The sequence below is a fragment of the Procambarus clarkii genome, chromosome 65 (genome assembly GCF_040958095.1).
Source record: "Procambarus clarkii isolate CNS0578487 chromosome 65, FALCON_Pclarkii_2.0, whole genome shotgun sequence".
NCBI lineage: Eukaryota > Metazoa > Arthropoda > Malacostraca > Decapoda > Cambaridae > Procambarus > Procambarus clarkii.
Genome location: NC_091214.1, coordinates 22,724,848 through 22,745,820, shown reverse-complemented (window position 1 = coordinate 22,745,820; position 20,973 = coordinate 22,724,848). Strand labels below are relative to the sequence as shown.

General features: G+C 47.4%; 1 protein-coding gene across 5 annotated transcripts in view; it reads left to right on the top strand.

The window, feature by feature from the left end:
* GckIII (Germinal centre kinase III) overlaps positions 1-20,973 on the top strand; it is a 157,030-nt gene that overhangs the window by 74,235 nt on the left and 61,822 nt on the right. Inside the window, exon 1 of one of the 5 annotated variants that reach the window (XM_045763338.2) lies at positions 14,858-16,274. The exons of 3 other annotated variants lie outside the window; for them this stretch is intronic. In XM_045763338.2, coding sequence (XP_045619294.1) covers positions 15,171-16,274 — 1,104 coding nt within the window. In that variant the 5' untranslated portion in view covers positions 14,858-15,170. Of the gene's footprint in view, positions 1-14,857; positions 16,275-20,973 lie in introns of those variants that run through there. One more of the 5 variants, XM_045763339.2, reaches the window with a different exon arrangement.

The following is a 20,973-nucleotide window of genomic DNA, read 5'->3' as shown; positions in this document are numbered from 1 at the left end:
TCCCAGAACCCCATCAACCAGGTATCAACCAGGTGACTGAAATATGCAGAAGAATGAAAAAGTTTAACAATGAAGTATGTGAATGGGATGTTGAAAATTAAAAATCAAGTTGAACAGGAAACAATGTAGTTGGGAAAAAATCCTCTTGAATAATGGGGGGAGGGGAGGGGTGGGACCTTCGTCAAGCCGCCGGGTTCCTGTCCCCGTCGAGGCCACTGGAGATGGTGACCCTCGGGTAATATTGATTAAGTGTGCAGTATAACGAGGTCAAAACACAGGTTGAGAGAGATATGGAGAGCGTGGGGGGGTGGGGGGGGGGGATTGCAGATGTGTAGCACAGACTACCTGGGGTCTGCGATGTGTAGCACAGACTACCTGGGGTCTGTGATGTGTAGCACAGACTACCTGGGGTCTGCGATGTGTAGCACAGACTACCTGGGGTCTGCGATGTGTAGCACAGACTACCTGGGGTCTGCGATGTGTAGCACAGACTACCTGGGGTCTGCGATGTGTAGCACAGACTACCTGGGGTCTGCGATGTGTAGCACAGACTACCTGGGGTCTGCGATGCAAACTCACCAGTAAGTTGCAAGCTTCAGTGTTGTCGTTGTTTTAGATTTAGCCACTCAGAACGAAATGTCCATGTAGCACGGGCTATGGTGAGCCCGTAGGCAAGCTTCAATTAAACACAATCGGACGTTTATATGAATGCATCTTTGTAGCTGGACGGGCTTCGACCCGGCGTCCTGGGCTGCCAAGGACGCTAGTTCGATCCCCTATCGTGCATCAAGATCAATGCAGACAATGAGTCACAATAACGTGGCTGAAGTATGTTGACCAGACCACACACTAGAAGGTGAAGGGACGACGACGTTTTGGTCCGTCCTGGACCATTCTCAAGTCGATTCATTTCTTCAAAACATCGACTTGAGAATGGTCCAGGACGGGTGGAAACGTCGTCGTCCCTTCACCTTCTAGTGTGTGGTCTGGTCAACTTACTTTAGCCACGTTATTGTGACTCGTCGCCTGAACTTGATAATGTACTACTTCATTAATAAGCCGCGTGTAAATACGTTCATTCATAAATATACGTACTAATGCCAGCAGGTTTAAAAACAAAACAATATGAAGCTTAAATTTAGGAATCAACGCCGTGGGTTCAGACCCAAGGGTCCCGGGTTCTATTCCCGGGCAGGACAGAAAAATGATTTGGCAAATGTTTCCATTCACCTGATATCTTTTGTTAACCGAGCAGTAAATAGGTACCCCTGGAGCTATATCACTGTTGAGGGTATACCTCAAGATAACAAGATAACCTCAAGGGTTGCATCCTTGGTAAGGTCAGTCGTTGGGAAGAGGGGACCTCGATAACCCTAAGCAAAGCCTTAATATCCCCGACAACGGGAAACGAATTGCTTGTATTTAATATATATAAGTATACCGTCAACAGTATATTTTTGCAGAAAACGTATTAAGAGATAGTTTTCTATGTGAAGACTCATCGTATACTCTTTTAAAACAAATACTCGACGTACTGCTAACAATTTACACCTCAAATGTAAATGTTTGCGAGTTTAGATGCGTTTCGCGGTGGATGGTCAGTCAGTTAAGCAGAGTTGGGTGTTGGTGGCAACTGGACGGGTGACCCGACCTCCTAAGGTGCCCCAACGTCAAGAAACTGTCGTACTAAAGTGCCCTTATCCTAACCTACCAGAGGACCCAAAACAGAAAACGGGACAGCATGTCAATTTCGCGAGCCGCTGCCACTTTCAAGTACGACGAATTCTGGCCTTAGGTGGAGTATACGTCAAAATGCGACGCTCTATTAGGAATACGGGTTGCATGGAGAGTCTGGCCCCTGCCCTTGCGGGAAACTGGATAACCTCGCAGTCTTCCTGTCCCTCACAATGGTTTACCAAAATCTAGTGTTCCCGTCGAGGCTACTGTAGATGTGGTCTTTAGGTAGCTACGAAAGTTGGACAATTTAAAGCCTTAAATTCTAGTTTGCTGATAGGGGTTGAATATTAATTTTAGGTAGAGCAGGAGGCCCCTATAAAATGGGGAGCCGGCCGGCCGAGCGGACAGCGCACTGTACTTGTGATCCTGTGGTCCCGGGTTCGATCCCAGGCGCCGGCGAGAAACAATGGGCAGAGTTTCTTTCACCCTATGTCCCTGTTACCTAGCAGTAAAATAGGTACCTGGGTGTCAGTCAGCTGTCACGGGCTGCTTCCTGGTGGTGGAGACCTGGTCGAGGACCGGGCCGCGGGGACACTAAAGCCCCGAAATCATCTCGAGATAACCTCAAGATAGGTAACGAAGATGGCGTTATTTAGTAGTTGTTTTTTATATTAACCGTAGTTTGGAAGATTTTTTTTTGCTTGTTTCTGCTTGTTAAGTAATTTCACAACCAGAGCCAGATATCTTTACTCAGAACTAAGATGCCGACGACATCAGAGATTTGCGGAGATGTTGAAAGTCACATTTCCCAAATGGAATCTTTTTCTAGCGTCGTCGACCCGAGGCGCTACGGCATCGTGTGTACAAACCGGCACCAATGTACATACTGCCATTCCTGGTCTCTTTCTGCCACTTTCCACTTACTTCTGCCACTTTCTGGTCTCTCTTTGAAACCCTCATTACATATTAATATTTTGTATTCATACCCATGCGCTGTATACACTGCTGTATTGAGAAATGTATATTGAATGATTAAAGGTGAAGTACGGTCAATCGTCTGTATATATGTATATGGGAAAGTTCAGTTCAGCAGAGTTAGCCCCTTGTTAATTGCTGACACTTCCTCAACTTAACCTCATACCACTTGGAAGACAGTCCGTCTTGAATATGTCAAGTTATGTTAATGTTATGGCGTTGATTAAGCGAACTCTAATGACGCTTTTACAGTTCCGGTCAGGTTGTCAACAGACAAGCATGGCAAGACAGCCTGTGCTTTTGATAATATATAAAAAGCTTTGCTCTGCATGTGGACCAAACGTTGACTGCCGAGAGCTATGTTCATTAAAATGCATTTAGCGGCAATCAAATATAATAAATAAATATATATATGTCGTACCTAGTAGCCAGAACGCACTTCTCGGCCTACTATGCAAGGCCCGATTTGCCTAATAAGCCAAATTTTCCTGAATTAATATATTTTCTCTAGTTTTTTTTTCTTATGAAATGATAAAGCTACCCATTTCATTACGCATGAGGTCAATTTTTTTTATTGGAGTTAAAATTAACGTAGATATATGACCGAACCTAACCAACCCTACCTAACCTAACCTATCTTTATAGGTTAGGTTAGGTAGCCGAAAACGTTAGGTTAGGTAGTCGAAAAGCAATTAATTCATGAAAACTTGGCTTATTAGGCAAATCGGGCCTTGCATAGTAGGCTGAGAAGTGCATTCTGGCTACTAGGTACGACATATATATATATATATATATATATATATATATGTCCGTACCTAGTAGCCAGAACTCACTTCTCAGCCTACTATACAAGGCCCTATTTAGCCTAATAAGCCAAGTTTTCCTGAATTAATATATTTACTATATTTTTTTTCTTATGAAATGATAAAGCAACCCTTTTCTCTATGTATGAGGTCAATTTTTTTTATTGGAGTTAAAATTAACGTAGATATATGACCGAACCTAACCAACCCTACCTAACCTAACCTAACCTATATTTATAGGTAAGGTTAGGTTAGGTAGCCAAAAAAAGCTAGGTTAGGTTAGGTTAGGTAGGTTAGGTAGACGAAAAAACATTAATTCATGAAAACTTGGCTTATTAGGCAAATCGGGCCTTGAATAGTAGGCTGAGAAGTGCGTTCTGGCTATTAGGTACGACATATATATATATATATATATATATATATATATATATATAATATCGGAAAATCCACAGAGAAATATGAAAGGAAGTTTTAATTTTTTTTATTTTTTTATTCTTTTTTTAATTTTATTTATTTTATTTATTTATACACTTTCATATTTCTCTGTGGATTTTCCGCATAAAATGATCAGTGTTTTGTGATCGTCAAAAGTGAGCTAGTTAGTCGTTTGTTGAAGCATTTCAGACTTTGATTTTATTACATAAGTTTGCCCTTCACGAAGCTCCGTGTATTACCGTTTTCATTGATAGTGCTCGCCGCGGGGTGATGCTCCTTGTAACTCCCTAGACTGATGGAGTATTAACGAAATTCACATCGTCATTTATTGATATGACTTTTTTGCATTTAGCTTTTCATGGTTATAAAATAGTCATTAATAAATATTTACAATTTTGGTGACTTTTAAGTATAATTACATGCCATTTTTGTATTTGATAATTGCACATAAATTCATATTTTTAACCAAACAATAATGTACGGTCCATCCTGGGTGTTGAATAAGGCCGCCATTCAGGGATTAAATCAAAGACTTGGGTTTAGTTTCCCGGCGACCGCAGGAGCCAGACATCCATCTATCCATCCACTTTGGTGGTTGAGCCATGACTGTTTTACACGTTGTTGTGTTAGATTCAGCTACTCTGAACAAAAGTTGCAAGTAGCACGGGCTATGGCGAGCCCGTTGTAAACTTGCCAGGCACAGGAGCAGGGGCTGTAACTGGTAACTGTTTACATTTTATCGTTCAGTATGTGTTTGTAAACGTCCCAATAGAAAATGGGCAGTGTTTTTATTTTTACAGAAAACGTTGCCGGGGCTTCCGCGAGCTGACACTCATGTAAACTGAGTGAATTGTGCTTCCGTTCGTGTTCTTACCGCCTTTTTTAGCTTTATCTTCTGTTTGTGTTTCTACCGACGTGCTTCACCTAGGATTATTGCTGTTTTAGATTCAGCTCCTGGGAACAAAAAGTTCCAAGTAGCACGGACTATGGTAACCCCGTAGTGGCACCTATTTATTCATTCATCTGGCACAGGAGCGGGGCTGTAACTGCAGCTATCTTGAGGTTATCTTGAGATGATTTCGGGGCTAGGTTTCCCAAGCTAGGATATTTTCCGGAAACAGAGCAAAATCACAAACAGAGCTTAGGGCGAGAGCACACGCCACGGTGCCAGGTTTCACGTATCGGTGCCAGCCGCATGACGCCCCATTACCCTTGGGGGGGTTATGTGGGCCTGCGGGCCGCTCCAAGCAACAGCCTGGTGGACCAAACTCTCACAAGTCAAGCCTGGCCTCGGGCTGGGGTTGGGGAGTAGAACAACTCCCAGAACCCCATCAACCAGGTATATGTGGGCCTGCGGGCCGCTCCAAGCAACAGCCTGGTGGACCAAACTCTCACAAGTCAAGCCTGGCCTCGGGCCGGGCTTGGGGAGTAGAAGAACTCCCAGAAGCCCATCAACCAGGTATATGTGGGCCTGCGGGCCGCTCCAAGCAACAGCCTGGTGGACCAAACTCTCACAAGTCAAGCCTGGCCTCGGGCTGGGGTTGGGGAGTAGAACAACTCCCAGAACCCCATCAACCAGGTATATGTGGGCCTGCGGGCCGCTCCAAGCAACAGCCTGGTGGACCAAACTCTCACAAGTCAAGCCTGGCCTCGGGCCGGGCTTGGGGAGTAGAAGAACTCCCAGAACCCCATCAACCAGGTATATGTGGGCCTGCGGGCCGCTCCAAGCAACAGCCTGGTGGACCAAACTCTCACAAGTCAAGCCTGGCCTCGGGCCGGGCTTGGGGAGTAGAACTCCTCCCAGAACCCCGTCAAGCAGAGTGCGTTGGGGGTTGGCTGTGTGGGGCATTGTATGGGGGTTGGGAGCCCGTCTAGTTGACTCTACACAGGGTTTAGCCTCTGCTTCAGGTCCCAGAATTTAACTCTTGGAAAGTATGTGCAATGAGATGTTTGAGAGGGTCGTGCTCCAGCTCATGGACCACTTGCCCCTTGACCTTCGATCAGCTGGTGTAGTGGATTGATAGTTGTTGTTGTTGTTTTAGATTTAGCTACTCAGAACGAAGTGTCCATGTAGCACGGGCTATGGTGAGCCCGTAATGATTGATAGGTTCTTAAGGTCTATATATATAGGGTCTGCTGCCACAACTTGACCTCTATGTTGAAGAGAACACGAAGACTGCAGGTGTGGAGAACAATAAGGGTGAGAGTAGGCTATTTGTACCCAACATTTCGCCTTTGAGAGCTTCAGCAAATATGTGGGCGATACAAAGGGTATACAAATCGGCAAGTTTTCAATTTGGTGTTAAGCTACAAGACGTATCATTGTAACTCTTCCTCTCAAGATATCTTGGTGGGGGATATTGTGGACACCGGCGTCCCGGAGGACGGCCAAATGAGCCGCGTGAGAGAGTGACTTTGTTCGGTCACCCCCATACCCATCCCGTGGGCGGTAGTGGGAAAGGCTACAGATACCCCATAATAAGACGCAGGAAGTGAATCCCCATAGGACTTGTGTAGCTCCTCTTCCCTCCAGTGATAGGAAACCGAGAATGGTCCAATCGACCATTGGAGTCGATTGGACGTCGACCACAATCCACAATCGACTCAAGTCGACCCGCAATCGACTTGAGAATGGTCCAGGACTGACCGAAACGTCGTCGTCCCTTCACCTTCTAGTGTGTGGTCTGGTCAACATACTTCAGCCACGTTATTGTGACTCCTCGTCTGCATAGAAAACCGATTAAGTGGGTGTCAACCTTTGCTAGCCCCCCCCCCCCTCCATTTATTATGGAGAGGGGGGCGGGCTAGCATTTCCCCTTCTGTATGACTCTTTTTAAGTGTCTGGGAGTCGACGCAAGATGTGTGACCTCTGACCCCCAATCTAACCCGAAGGTTATGTTTTTGTTGGACGAGTGATTACTTTGATATTTATCAGCCGGCCAAAGTTCACAACACTTGAGTACCTTTGTCCTGGTCCCTCCCGTGTCAAGCAGTTGGGCTGCCTTGCTGATCCCTGCCTGGTGGTTGTTGAACGTCGTGATCATGTCTCCTCTGGTTGTTGTTTCCTTTATGTAAGGTATAGCTGCTTTACTCCGTCGTAGTTCTTGCCCCATACGAACAGTGTTGATACCTGGTTGATGGGGTTCTGGGAGTTCTTCTACTCCCCAAGCCCGGACCCGAGGCCAGGCTTGACTTGTGAGAGTTTGGTCCACCAGGCTGTTGCTTGGAGCGGCCCGCAGGCCCACATATACCTGGTTGATGGGGTTCTGGGAGTTCTTCTACTCCCCAAGCCCGGCCCGAGGCCATAGGCTTGACTTGTGAGAGTTTGGTCCACCAGGCTGTTGCTTGGAGCGGCCCGCAGGCCCACATATACCTGGTTGATGGGGTTCTGGGAGTTCTTCTACTCCCCAAGCCCGGCCCGAGGCCAGGCTTGACTTGTGAGAGTTTGGTCCACCAGGCTGTTGCTTGGAGCGGCCCACAGGCCCACATATACCTGGTTGATGGGGTTCTGGGAGTTCTTCTACTCCCCAAGCCCGGCCCGAGGCCAGGCTTGACTTGTGAGAGTTTGGTCCACCAGGCTGTTGCTTGGAGCGGCCCGCAGGCCCACATATACCTGGTTGATGGGGTTCTGGGAGTTCTTCTACTCCCCAAGCCCGACCCGAGGCCAGGCTTGACTTGTGAGAGCTTGGTCCACCAGGCTGTTGCTTGGAGCGGCCCGCAGGCCCACATATACCTGGTTGATGGGGTTCTGGGAGTTCTTCTACTCCCCAAGCCCGGCCCGAGGCCAGGCTTGACTTGTGAGAGTTTGGTCCACCAGGCTGTTGCTTAGGGTATTACTTGTGTCAATATATCTATATTGGGAATCCATTTCCTTTAGCGTATATCAAAGGGCTTCTGGCAGCCTTAATCATGTACTTGCCCGGCTTTCGTCATTCATGTTACTTTACAAGGTTCTTAGGCAGAATTTCCCCATCTCTAATCACTCATTGACGATCCAATTGTCTCGCTTTATCATCATCTACGTAGTTTAGGGCGTCCTGTCCGTCTCCAATATATAGAAACTATTTTACGGCATTGGCTGTCTTCTAACTGTCTGATAGTTCCCCCTCCCACTCTTCAATTCTGCTTTATTTGTATATTGAGTAATATTGTGGGTGTGACCATAGCTACTGGGATGAAGGATATTATTAACATCTTTATTGACACTTAATTACAATTTTGCCTACTTTGAGGATTTCGATTAAGTCTTATTAAAGTGAGGATAATGCTGGTATTCACTGTCACGCAGGACAGAGGGTCATACATAAGACAATAGGTCTAAACTGTAGGCTGAAGCACATATATATCATGGTTACAATCAATGTTTTAATGTATGGATATGTGAAAACAACTTTCTACTGTGCACTGCCACACAAGGGCAGGGATTACCTTGAGGTTACCTTGAGGTGATTCCGGGGCTTAGTGTCCCCGCGGCCCGGTCGTCGACCAGGCCTCATGGTTGCTGGACTGATCAACCGGGCTGTTAGACGCGGCTGCTCGCAGCCTGACGTATGAGTCACAGCCTGGTTGATTAGGTATCCTTTGGAGGTGCTGGGGTTGGGTTCATAAGTGATGCAGCTTAGAAGTAATATAAATAAAAATTGTTCTTCATTTTTTAAAATGGACAAGCGAAGGATAGAAGACAGCTGGCTAGGAGAGAGTGAGAGGGACGGTCTTGGGGGGGGGGGGGGGGATAGATGCGAACTACAGTTATCTTGAGGTTATCTTGAGATGATTTCGGGGGCTTAGTGTCCCCGCTGCCCGGTCCTCGACCAGGCCTCCACCCCCAGGAAGGAGCCCGTAGCAGCTGTCTTAACACCCAGGTACCTATTTACTGCTAGGTAACAGGGGGCATCAGGGTGAAAGAAACATTTTGCCCATTTGTCTCCGCCTTCACCGGGGATCGAACCCGGAACCTCAGGACTACGAATCCGAAGTGCTGTCCACCCAGCTGTCAGGCGCCGTGTCCACCCAGCTGTCAGGCGCCGTGTCCACCCAGCTGTCAGGCGCCGTGTCCACCCAGCTGTCAGGCGCCGTGTCCACCCAGCTGTCAGTTATTTATGGATTTTGGACAGGATTCCTGTCCTGCGTGGGTGACAGTTATGGAAGAATCGTGGTGAGGATGGGAGACGATGTGGGCTGAACCTGGGCGTGGGGTGATGCTATGGGGGCGTGGGTGTTGCCATGGGGGCGTGGGTGTTGCCATGGGGGCGTGGGGGGTGCCATGGGGGCGTGAGTGTTGCCATGGGGGCGTGGGGGGTGCCATGGGGGCGTGGGGGGTGCCATAGGGGCGTGGGGGGTGCCATGGGGGCGTGGGCTGAACCATGGGGGCGTGGGGGGTGCCATAGCGGCGTGGGGGGTGCCATGGGGGCGTGGGGGGTGCCATGGGGGCGTGGGGGGTGCCATGGGGGCGTGGGCTGAACCATGGGGGCGTGGGTGGTGCCATGGTTGCGTGAGCCTGGGGTGTAGATGATAAGTATGGGCGTGGGTGACGTGGAGGGGTGGTGCACCCTTTAAGGAAGACGCTGGCGTCACCCTTATTGTCACATTCATCCATCACTCGCCACACTTCACTTTCACGTGACCGGATCCTCACACACTTGAGTCACCTCACAGCTTGCCTTGTAAGTCCTTCTTGTCAATCACTAAATTTAGTATATAATACATTATAACAATTATAAACAGTATTATATATATATAATACAATTATAAACAATATTTAAATATTGTTTAAATTCGGTGCATTTATGCTGGCGTTTTGTATTAATTTACAATGTATTACGCACTATTTACAATGATTTTTGTAACTGTAAATACTGTATTTTTTTGTGTGTCTGTGTGTAATTGTGAGAGAAATTAGGGAAGTAGAGGAATTAGGGAAATTAGGGAAACGTCCAACAGCCTGGTTGACTAATCCAGCGACGAGGAGGCCTGGTCGACGACCGGGCCGCGGGGTCGCTGAACCCCGAAATCACCTCAAGGTAAGGTATGCCTCGATAACCTGGTGCTGGGAGCACTAGGCCTATTGCAACCCCAGCCTAAGGCCTCCCTGGCTACGGAACCATCACAACCCGGTTCGACTCCCGCTGTCTGCAAGGGTCTACGCTGTGCCTGCTTGAAGGTAGATATTGTTCCAGTAGAATTCCGGGTTGCAGTTCTTAAACCATGTCGTAGCTCAGTCGATTAAGGCAGCGTCTGAGATGCTCTCGGACGCAGGTTCGAATCCTCGTCACGGCCCTTGTGGATTTGTTGAGTAGATATTGTTGCTCGAGTCATATATGTAACACGTATATGCTTCCAACCTTGAAGTTGACACTGTTCTCCAGTCATATGTGCGGGACACCTGTTTATCATTGTTTTGTTCTGTTTGTCGTGTTTTTTGTTGTTTTGATCTGTTTGTCGTGTTTTTTGTTGTTTTGATCTGTTTGTCGTGTTTCTTGTTGTTTTGTTGTTTCTGTCGTGTTTCTTGTTGTTTTGTTCTGTTTCTGTCGTGTTTCTTGTTGTTTTGTTCTGTTTCTGTCGTGTTTCTTGTTGTTTTGTTCTGTTTCTGTCGTGTTTCTTGTTGTTTTGTTCTGTTTCTGTCGTGTTTCTTGTTGTTTTGTTCTGTTTCTGTCGTGTTTCTTGTTGTTTTGATCTGTTTGTCGTGTTTCTTGTTGTTTTGATCTGTTTGTCGTGTTTATTGTTGTTTTGTTCTGTTTCTGTCGTGTTTCTTGTTGTTTTGTTCTGTTTCTGTCGTGTTTCTTGTTGATTTGTTCTGTTTCTGTCGTGTTTTTTGTTGATTTGTTCTGTTTCTGTCGTGTTTTTTGTTGTTTTGATCTGTTTCTGTCGTGTTTATCATTGTTTTGTTCTGTTTCTGTCGTGTTTCTTGTTGTTTTGTTCTGTTTCTGTCGTGTTTTTTGTTGATTTGTTCTGTTTCTGTCGTGTTTTTTGTTGATTTGTTCTGTTTCTGTCGTGTTTTTTGTTGTTTTGATCTGTTTCTGTCGTGTTTTTTGTTGATTTGTTCTGTTTCTGTCGTGTTTTTTGTTGTTTTGTTCTGTTTCTGTCGTGTTTCTTGTTGTTTTGATCTGTTTGTCGTGTTTCTTGTTGATTTGATCTGTTTCTGTCGTGTTTTTTGTTGTTTTGATCTGTTTCTGTCGTGTTTCTTGTTGTTTTGTTCTGTTTGTCGTGTTTCTTGTTGATTTGTTCTGTTTCTGTCGTGTTTCTTGTTGATTTGATCTGTTTGTCGTGTTTCTTGTTGTTTTGATCTGTTTCTGTCGTGTTTTTTGTTGTTTTGATCTGTTTCTGTCGTTTCTTGTTGTTTTGATCTGTTGATTTGATCTGTTTCTGTCGTGTTTTTGTTGTTTTGATCTGTTTTTGTCGTTTCTTGTTGTTTTGATCTGTTTCTGTCGTGTTTCTTGTTGATTTGTTCTGTTTCTGTCGTGTTTTTTGTTGTTTTGATCTGTTTGTCGTGTTTCTTGTTGTTTTGTTCTGTTTCTGTCGTGTTTTTTGTTGATTTGATCTGTTTGTCGTGTTTCTTGTTGTTTTGTTCTGTTTCTGTCGTGTTTTTTGTTGATTTGATCTGTTTCTGTCGTGTTTTTTGTTGTTTTGATCTGTTTCTGTCGTGTTTTTTGTTGTTTTGATCTGTTTCTTGTTGTTTTGATCTGTTTCTGTCGTTTCTTGTTGTTTTGATCTGTTGATTTGATCTGTTTCTGTCGTGTTTTTGTTGTTTTGATCTGTTTTTGTCGTTTCTTGTTGTTTTGATCTGTTTCTGTCGTGTTTCTTGTTGATTTGTTCTGTTTCTGTCGTGTTTCTTGTTTTGTTCTGTTTCTGTCGGGTTTCTTGTTGTTTTGATCTGTTTCTGTCGTGTTTCTTGTTGTTTTGATCTGTTTCTGTCGTGTTTCTTGTTGATTTGTTCTGTTTCTGTCGTGTTTCTTGTTGTTTTGTTCTGTTTCTGTCGTGTTTCTTGTTGATTTGTTCTGTTTCTGTCGTGTTTCTTGTTGTTTTGATCTGTTTCTGTCGTGTTTATCATTGTTTTGTTCTGTTTCTGTCGTGTTTCTTGTTGATTTGTTCTGTTTCTGTCGTGTTTCTTGTTGTTTTGATCTGTTTCTGTCGTGTTTCTTGTTGATTTGTTCTGTTTCTGTCGTGTTTCTTGTTGTTTTGATCTGTTTCTGTCGTGTTTCTTGTTGTTTTGATCTGTTTCTGTCGTGTTTCTTGTTGTTTTGATCTGTTTCTGTCGTGTTTCTTGTTGTTTTGATCTGTTTCTGTCGTGTTTATCATTGTTTTGTTCTGTTCCTGTCGTGTTTCCACGACAGGAAAACAACGGCAATAACTTTTGCAACATTATTGCAAAAGCCCGAGTTGGTGTTGATGCTCCATGCTTCAGAGTAGATGCTCAATATATAATTGAGCATATATATAATCAACCGTAGTTGTGGTTGTGGGGGGTTGAGCTCTGGCTCTTTGGTCCCGCCTCTCAACTGTCAACTCAACACCCACTCTGTGTGTGTGTGTGTGTGTGTGTGTGTGTGTGTGTGTGTGTGTGTGTGTGTGTGTGTAAGAAGGAGGGGGGGGTGTTTATGGGGTTATGAATGTCTGTAGAAGCCGCTGAATGGGATGGAATATGGAAGGGGGAGGGTGTGTGTGAGGGGTGAGTAACTAGCAAGAAGTTGAAGGGGTTGAGGGTGTGGGAAGAGGAGAGGGGTGGTGAGTCATGCCAGGTATTCAACCCCACCCCCACCCACCCCCTCTCTATATATCCTGGTCAGTGTTGTGTGGTGGGATGACCTAGCCTGCCCTGTGTGTGTGTGTGTGTGTGTGTGTGTGTGTGTGTGTGTGTGTGTGTGTGTGTGTGTGTGTGTGTGTTCACCTAGTTGTGTTTGTGACACACACACACACACACACACACAGACTAGGTTTGCCACCAGACTAGTACCCGAGCTGAGAGGTATGAGCTACGAGGAGAGACTACGGGAATTAAACCTCACTTCGCTGGAAGACAGAAGAGTTAGGGGGGACATGATCACCACATTCAAGATTCTGAAGGGAATTGATAGGGTAGATAAAGACAGTCTATTTAACACAAGGGGAACACGCACAAGGGGACACAGGTGGAAACTGAGTGCCCAAATGAGCCACAGAGATATTAGAAAACTTGTTTAGTGTCAGAGTGGTTGACAAATGGAATGCATTAGGCAGTGATGTGGTGGAGGCTGACTCCATACACAGTTTCAAGTGTAGATATGATAGAGCCCAGTAGGCTCAGGAATCTGTACACCTGTTGATTGACGGTTGAGAGGCGGGACCAGAGAGCCAGAGCTCAACCCCCGCAAACACAACTAGGTGAGTACTAGGTGAGTACACACCCCTGTGGGGCGTTTATCGGGTGCGGGGACATTGACGCGGGCCCGCGCAAGCGGTGGTGGGTTGTAGTGTGTAGTGTACAACCGCTACTGTCCATGTGGAGATGGTGTTGGGGAAGACTGGGGAGCCGTTGGAAGGTTAATGGCTCCCGCCACCCCACCACCCGCCCTCAGGAAAGCCCAGAGAGCTCGCTGCCTCCACAGATGCTGCTCACTCGTTGGTTATTCTCCCCGTGGTACTCCTGTAACGGGAGGCTGGCTGGCTGGCCCGCGCCTCCATCTCTCTCTCTCTCCTCTCACACACCCAGTCGTATCTCCTTTCTCACACACAGTCTTATCTCCTCTCTCTCTCACACCCAGTCTTATCTCCTCTCACACACCCAGTCTTATCTCCTCTCACACCTCTTATCTCACACTCTTCCGCCTTTGCTCTCTCTCCACCTCCCTACTTCTGTTCCACCCTTGCCCCTTTCACACTCTCTCGCCCTTCTCTGTCTTCTTTCACCCGTCCCTGCCTCCCTCTTCCCCCCTTTCTCTTCACTCACACGTCTCCTAACATTCCTTGCTCTATTATCTATTCCCTCTGTCCTCTGTCGCTAGTTCTCACGCGTTCCTCTCTCTCCCCGTCTCTCAACCCCCCCCCCTTCCCGTCCAACCACTTGGGATGGACGGTAGAGCGACGGTCTCGCTTCATGCAGATCGGCGTTCAATCCCCGACCGTCCATAAGTGGTTGGGCATAATTCCTTGCCCTCCGTCCCATCCCAAATCCTTATATCCTGACCCATTCCAAGTGCTATATAGTCGTAATGGCTTGGCGCTTTCCCCCTGATAATTCCCTTCCCTTCACCCCTCCCCTCATACTCTTCTTGTGTTGGCTAATTAGAGGAATTTTTGAGAATCATTCTATGGTTTTTGACTTCAAAATTCTATATTTAAAAAAAAAGTAATGGAGGCAATGGCGTTCTGTGTTTTATTATTTATTTTGTCTGTTATTTAGCTGGTGGGAGCCGGTCGGCCGAGCGGACAGCACGCTGGACTTGTGATCCTGTGGTCCTGGGTTCGATCCCAGGCGCCGGCGAGAAACAATGGGCAGAGTTTCTTTCACCCTATACTCCTGTTACCTAGCAGTAAAATAGGTACCTGGGTGTTAGTCAGCTGTCACGGGCTGCTTCCTGGGGGTGGAGGCCTGGTCGAGGACCGGGCCGCAGGGACACGAAGGCCCGAAATCATCTCAAGATAACCTCAAGATTTACCCTAAGCAAGCATATTGCTGGGTTACGTCTTGAACTCCTGTTCTTGTTGTTCAAGATTCGCTACTTGGAACCAAAAGTTCCAAGTAGCACGGGCTATGGTGAGCCCGATGTCTTGAGCTCCATTGATGAAAATGGTACGTTGATGAGAGTAGAGAAACTGAGGTATAGTGGCGGGGGTTGAGTAGTGCCGTGTGGGGACTAGTCAGCGGTTGCCGGATGGCCGGTTTGTTGCTGCATTTATTGGTGGTACGGCCGGCCGTGTCGAGGTGTCCCCAACACTTGGGGAAGAGGAGGTGGTGGTGGGAGCAGCGGCGGTGAGAGTGAGGCCACAGGGGGAGTGCAGTGAGGATTGTGAGTGAGGATTGTAGGGCCTGGCCTGCGGCTGTGAGCAGCCTGGCCGCCGCCGCCGTACTTACCTGTAGCCGCCACTCCAGTCTCAGTTGGTACGGAGACCGCAGGTGTGACGGTCCTCACGCGAGTGCGCGAGTGTGTGTGTGTGTGTGTCTTTCCAGCACTGGCTGCTAGTGTGTGTCCTCAGAGTGCGCTGGATGCAGCTGCGAGTGTTATGATCGGAGGAGTCCTACCGGCTGGTATTTCCAGAAGGGATTGTGGTATTTCCAGAAGGGACTGTACCATGTAAGGCGGCCTGATGCCTAGTCGCGGGTTCTTCTCACGGGCGGTGCACTCTAGCAGCTCTGTGAAGCCTGGACCCGCGTCCCTGCCGTCCGTGCCCCATCCTGTCTATCCGGGTCCCTCGCCTCACATCAAGAATGGCGGGTGGTGGGGCGTACCGCCCTGGCTTCAGAGGGGTAACAAGGGCCTCGCCAGACACAATTCCGGCCCTATACCTCAGGTGTCGCCCTCGGGGCCCTCGTCGTTGCCAGGCACGGTGCCTGGCACCCTCCCTGGCACCTTGCCTGCCAGCCTGCAAGCGCCTCATTCTGGCATTCACACAAGCACGCTTCCTGGTCGAACCAGTCATCACCCCTACTACCATCACCACCCTCAATACCTGGAACAGAAACAGCAGATTAATCTCGAGCAAAAACGGTCCCATAAAGTTGATCAGAAAAAGTATCACAGTGAGCAGAAGAAGCAGCAGCTGAAACAGCAACAGCAGCTACAGCTACAGCAGCAGCAGCAGCTACAGCAGCAGCAGCAGCTAGCTGCTTCTCGTGCGCCCTCTGTATTGGGGTCTCGCCCATCTTCTGTGTTAGGGATACGACCGTCATCTATGATGGAATATATGCCGTCAACGGTGATGGAGAGACTGCCTGCGCCTGTGTTGGAACCTGCGTCATCATCCGTGCTGGGGTCCCGGCCATCATCCGTGCTGGGGTCCCGGCCATCATCCGTGCTGGGGTCCCGGCCATCATCCGTGCTAGGATCCCGGCCATCATCCGTGCTGGGATCCCGGCCATCATCATCTTCCTCGTGCTCCATTTCGGCGTCCCGGTCATCATCCGTGCTGGGGTCAGAGGCACCATCATCCGCCACGAGGGCTCGACCCCACACACCTCATGACCCCATTTTAACGAATGGGTGCACCAAAGGCCCCCTCCAGACGTCGCCTCCCGCCTGGCCAGGGCTCCTCCACCGCGACGCTGACGAAGACATCGCCGAGAAACAGCAGTTCATTTGTCAAGAGCCAAACCATGTCGACACCCCAGCCCACCCCAGGCAGCGCCAGGAGCAGCAGCAACAACTTGGAAATAATGAACAACTTGGAAATAATATTTCCCTACACCAGCTGGTAAGTTTGAGAGGTTGAACCGCGCGCGTGTGTGTGTGTGTGTGTGTGTGTGTGTGTGTGTGTGTGTGTGTGTGTGTGTGTGTGTGTGTGTGTGTGTGTGTGGTGTGTGTGTGGTGTGTGTGTGTGTGTGTGTGTAATCAGGCTGAGAGCTACGCTCGTCTTCCAAGTACTCTTTGTCGTACCGAGTACGACCAAGTTTGTAGTCGTATATACTCTTTGTCGTATAACACTTTGAAACATCATATATAACGCTTTGCAACTAATGTGTGTCTGCCTCTGTCTGCCTCTGTCTGCCTCTGTCTGCCTCTGTCTGCCTCTGTCTGTCTTGTCTGTCTTGTCTGTCTTGTCTGTCTTGTCTGTCTTGTCTGTCTTGTCTGTCTTGTCTTGTCTTGTCTTGTCTTGTCTTGTCTTGTCTGTCTGTCTGGTCTGTCTTGTCTTGTCTGTCTGTCTGTCTGGTCTGTCTTGTCTTGTCTGTCTTGTCTGTCTTGTCTGTCTGTCTGCGTGCGTGCGTGCGTGCGTGAGAGCTTGGACTTTCACCGTCAGGAGCCCCAGGTTATAATAGGCGTATGACTCGGCCACCCAAAAAACAAAATGCTACACTTTCAACACTAAATGAACTACCAGTGTTTCCATGTGGATGGTTTGTTGACCTCAACACCGCTCCGCACACTCTTACATTGTGCTGTATGGGTTCCTGAACTGGCGAATGTATCGTATTGTTATAAAATAATATTCAAACATTGATGATAATGAAGAAATCCACAAGGGTCGTGACGAGGGTTTGAATCTACGTAGATTAGCTCAGTCGATTAAGGCAGCGTCTGGGATCCTCTCGGACACAGGTTCGAATCCTCGTCACGGCCCTTGTGGATTTGCTCATTTGATGCATCACGCTATTGTGATTTCTGTGTGTAATTAATGATAATGCCCTTAACTAATTTTTTTAAAGACCGCAGCGAACATGAAATAGATTTGAATCGCCTCTCAATACATAATGATTCTATTACCACGGCTAAGCTATGCGTAGCACGCTAAATCTATTTAGCATTGAAAAGTACACCGACAATCTATCGGAGTTGATTTACCACTGACGGCCTACGGCATTCCTACAAAGTCACTATAGTTATGGATTTTAATAGACTTTTCTCGGTGATATTTAGTACAATATTGACTTAGGAAGAATGAGTTAGTTGACGAGGAAACTGCTATTGCTGACCGAGCTTGGAGTGGAGGGAGGATCTATCTTGAGGTTATCTTGAGATGATTTCGGGGCTTTTTAGTGTCCCCGCGGCCCGGTCCTCGACCAGGCCTCCACATCCAGGAAGCAGCCCGTGACAGCTGACTAACACCCAGGTACCTATTTTACTGCTAGGTAACAGGGGGCATAGGGTGAAAGAAACTCTGCCCATTGTTTCTCGCCGGCGCCTGGGATCGAACCCAGGACCACAGGATCACAAGTCCAGCGTGCTGTCCGCTCGACCGGCCGGGATGGGGATTATTTTCAATACCAAGAGATGTGTTGGTATTGAACTTGAAACCAAGGCGTTGGTGAGTCGGTCTAGTCAGACGGGTCGGGTCGGGTGGCAGCCTGTGGTAGTCGGACGGGTCGGGTGGAGGCTTGCGGATAGTCGGTCTTTTTGTTATGTATTTTTCATATATTTATTGAAAGTGATTTTCAAGTGGGTTTGTGGGGGAAAACAGTACTGATTTGTGCATGTAAATGTTAGATATATTATATTGATTGTTGCTGCCAGAGGCTGCCAGGTTATTGTGCACTCTGTACTCATCTTGTGCAACCTGTCTTCATCTTGTGCAACCTGTCTTCATCTTGTGCAACCTGTCTTCATCTTGTGCAACCTGTCTTCATCTTGTGCAACCTGTCTTCATCTTGTGCAACCTGTGCTCATCCTGTGCAATCTGTCCTCATTCTGTGCAATCTGTCCTCATCCTGTGCAATCTGTCCTCATCCTGTGCAATCTGTCCTCATCCTGTGCAATCTGTCCTCATCCTGTGCAATCTGTCCTCATCCTGTGCAATCTGTCCTCATTCTGTGCAATCTGTCCTCATTCTGTGCAATCTGTCCTCATTCTGTGCAATCTGTCCTCATCCTGTGCAATCTGTCCTCATCCTGTGCAATCTGTCCTCATCCTGTGCAATCTGTCCTCATCCTGTGCAATCTGTCCTCATTCTGTGCAATCTGTCCTCATTCTGTGCAATCTGTCCTCATCCTGTGCAATCTGTCCTCATTCTGTGCAATCTGTCCTCATCCTGTGCAATCTGTCCTCATCCTGTGCAATCTGTCCTCATCCTGTGCAATCTGTCCTCATCCTGTGCAATCTGTCCTCATCCTGTGCAATCTGTCCTCATTCTGTGCAACCTGTCCTCATCCTGTGCAACCTGTCCTCATCCTGTGCAACCTGTCTTCATCCTGTGCAATCTGTCCTCATCCTGTGCAACCTGTCCTCATCCTGTGCAATCTGTCCTCATCCTGTGCAATCTGTCCTCATTCTGTGCAACCTGTCCTCATCCTGTGCAATCTGTCCTCATTCTGTGCAATCTGTCCTCATCCTGTGCAACCTGTCCTCATCCTGTGCAATCTGTCCTCATCCTGTGCAATCTGTCCTCATTCTGTGCAACCTGTCCTCATCCTGTGCAATCTGTCCTCATTCTGTGCAATCTGTCCTCATCCTGTGCAACCTGTCCTCATCCTGTGCAACCTGTCCTCATTCTGTGCAACCTGTCTTCATCTTGTGCAACCTGTCCTCATTCTGTGCAACCTGTCTTCATCTTGTGCAAGCTGTCCTCATTCTGTGCAAGCTGTCCTCATCCTGTGCAACCTGTCTTCATCCTGTGCAAGCTGTCCTCATTCTGTGCAACCTGTCCTCATTCTGTGCAACCTGTCCTCATCTTGTGCAATCTGTCCTCATCCTGTGCAACCTGTCCTCATCCTGTGCAACCTGTCTTCATCCTGTGCAAGCTGTCCTCATCCTGTGCAACCTGTCCTCATCCTGTGCAGCCTGTCTTCATCCTGTGCAACCTGTCCTACAAAGAACGTCGCTCTTGAATGTGTTACGTAAGGCAAAAATTGTCGTGCTAGAAAATTGAAGCGGCTCGCGAAAGTGACATACTGTCCCGTTTTCTGTTTTGGGTCCTCTGGTAGGTTAGGATAAGGTCACTTTAAATTTACCGCTTTCTTGACGTTGGGAATTCGTAGGAGGACGGGTTGCAACCTGTGAGCGGTAGCGCAAAAAAGAATTACATCTGGCGCAAAAAATCTTTATCAGATCTCAACAGAGATTATTACATTAACAATAACATCTATCCCGCACACCTTATAATTTTACTGAAGATTGATTGAAGAAGATTAAGCCACCCAAAAGGTGGCACGGGCATGAATAGCCCGTAAGTGGTGGCCCTTTTGAGCCATTACCAGTATCAAGAGCTGATACTGGAGATCTGTGGAGGTGCGACTGTACCCTGCGTGACGGGAGATGTCTCCCGTGTAATTTTACTGTTGGGGGTAGAAATAGCCTAAGCTACTCTATCCCTTTGAGATGTATTTTTCTTGTCTCAATAAACATACTTGAACTAGAACCTCAATGTACACTACCTGCTTCTTAATCTCGTGTGTCACTTACCTACCGGAAGCGAAAGATGGATACAGTGCAAGGATTTCAGGTATTTTATCCTTAGTAATAAGATGGCTTGGCATTTCATACAGCGTGAGTTTTGATATATCTCTAAATGGCTCAAGTTATATTACAGTCTTAAGAAGTAATGCTCGAGAGTGTTCTCACCTAGTTGTGCTTGCGGGGGTTGAGCTTTGGCTCTTTGGTCCCGCCTTTGTGTGTCTATCTTTGTCCACACACACACACACACACACACACACACACACACACACACACACACACACACACACACACACACGCACACACACACACACACACACACACACACACACACACACACACACACACACACACACACACAATGTTTGCCGACGATGCAAACACAGCCACGATGACACACAATGTTTGCAATGTTTGCCGGACGATGCAAAAATTATGAGGAGGATTGAAACAGAGAATGATAGTAGGAGGCTACAAGATGACCTGGATAGACTGAGTGAATGGTCCAACAAATGGCTGTTGAAGTTCAACCCGAGTAAATGCAAAGTAATGAAACTAGGCAGTGGAAACAGGAGGCCAGGCACAGGATACAGAATAGGAGATGAAGTACTTAATGAAACAGACAGAGAGAAAGATCTAGGAGTTGATATCACACCAAACCTGTCTCCTGAAGCCCACATAAAGAGAATTACGTCTGCGGCATATGCGAGGCTGGCTAACATCAGAACGGCGTTCAGGAACCTGTGTAAGGAATCATTCAGAATCTTGTACACCACATATGTAAGACCAATCCTGGAGTATGCGGCCCCAGCATGGAGCCCGTACCTTGTCAAGCACAAGACGAAGCTGGAAAAAGTCCAAAGGTATGCTACTAGACTAGTCCCAGAACTAAGAGGCATGAGTTATGAGGAAAGGCTGCGGGAAATGCACCTCACGACACTGGAAGACAGAAGAGTAAGGGGGGACATGATCACAACCTACAAAATCCTCAGGGGAATCGACCGGGTAAACAAGGATGAACTATTCAACACTGGTGGGACGCGAACAAGGGGACACAGGTGGAAGCTGAG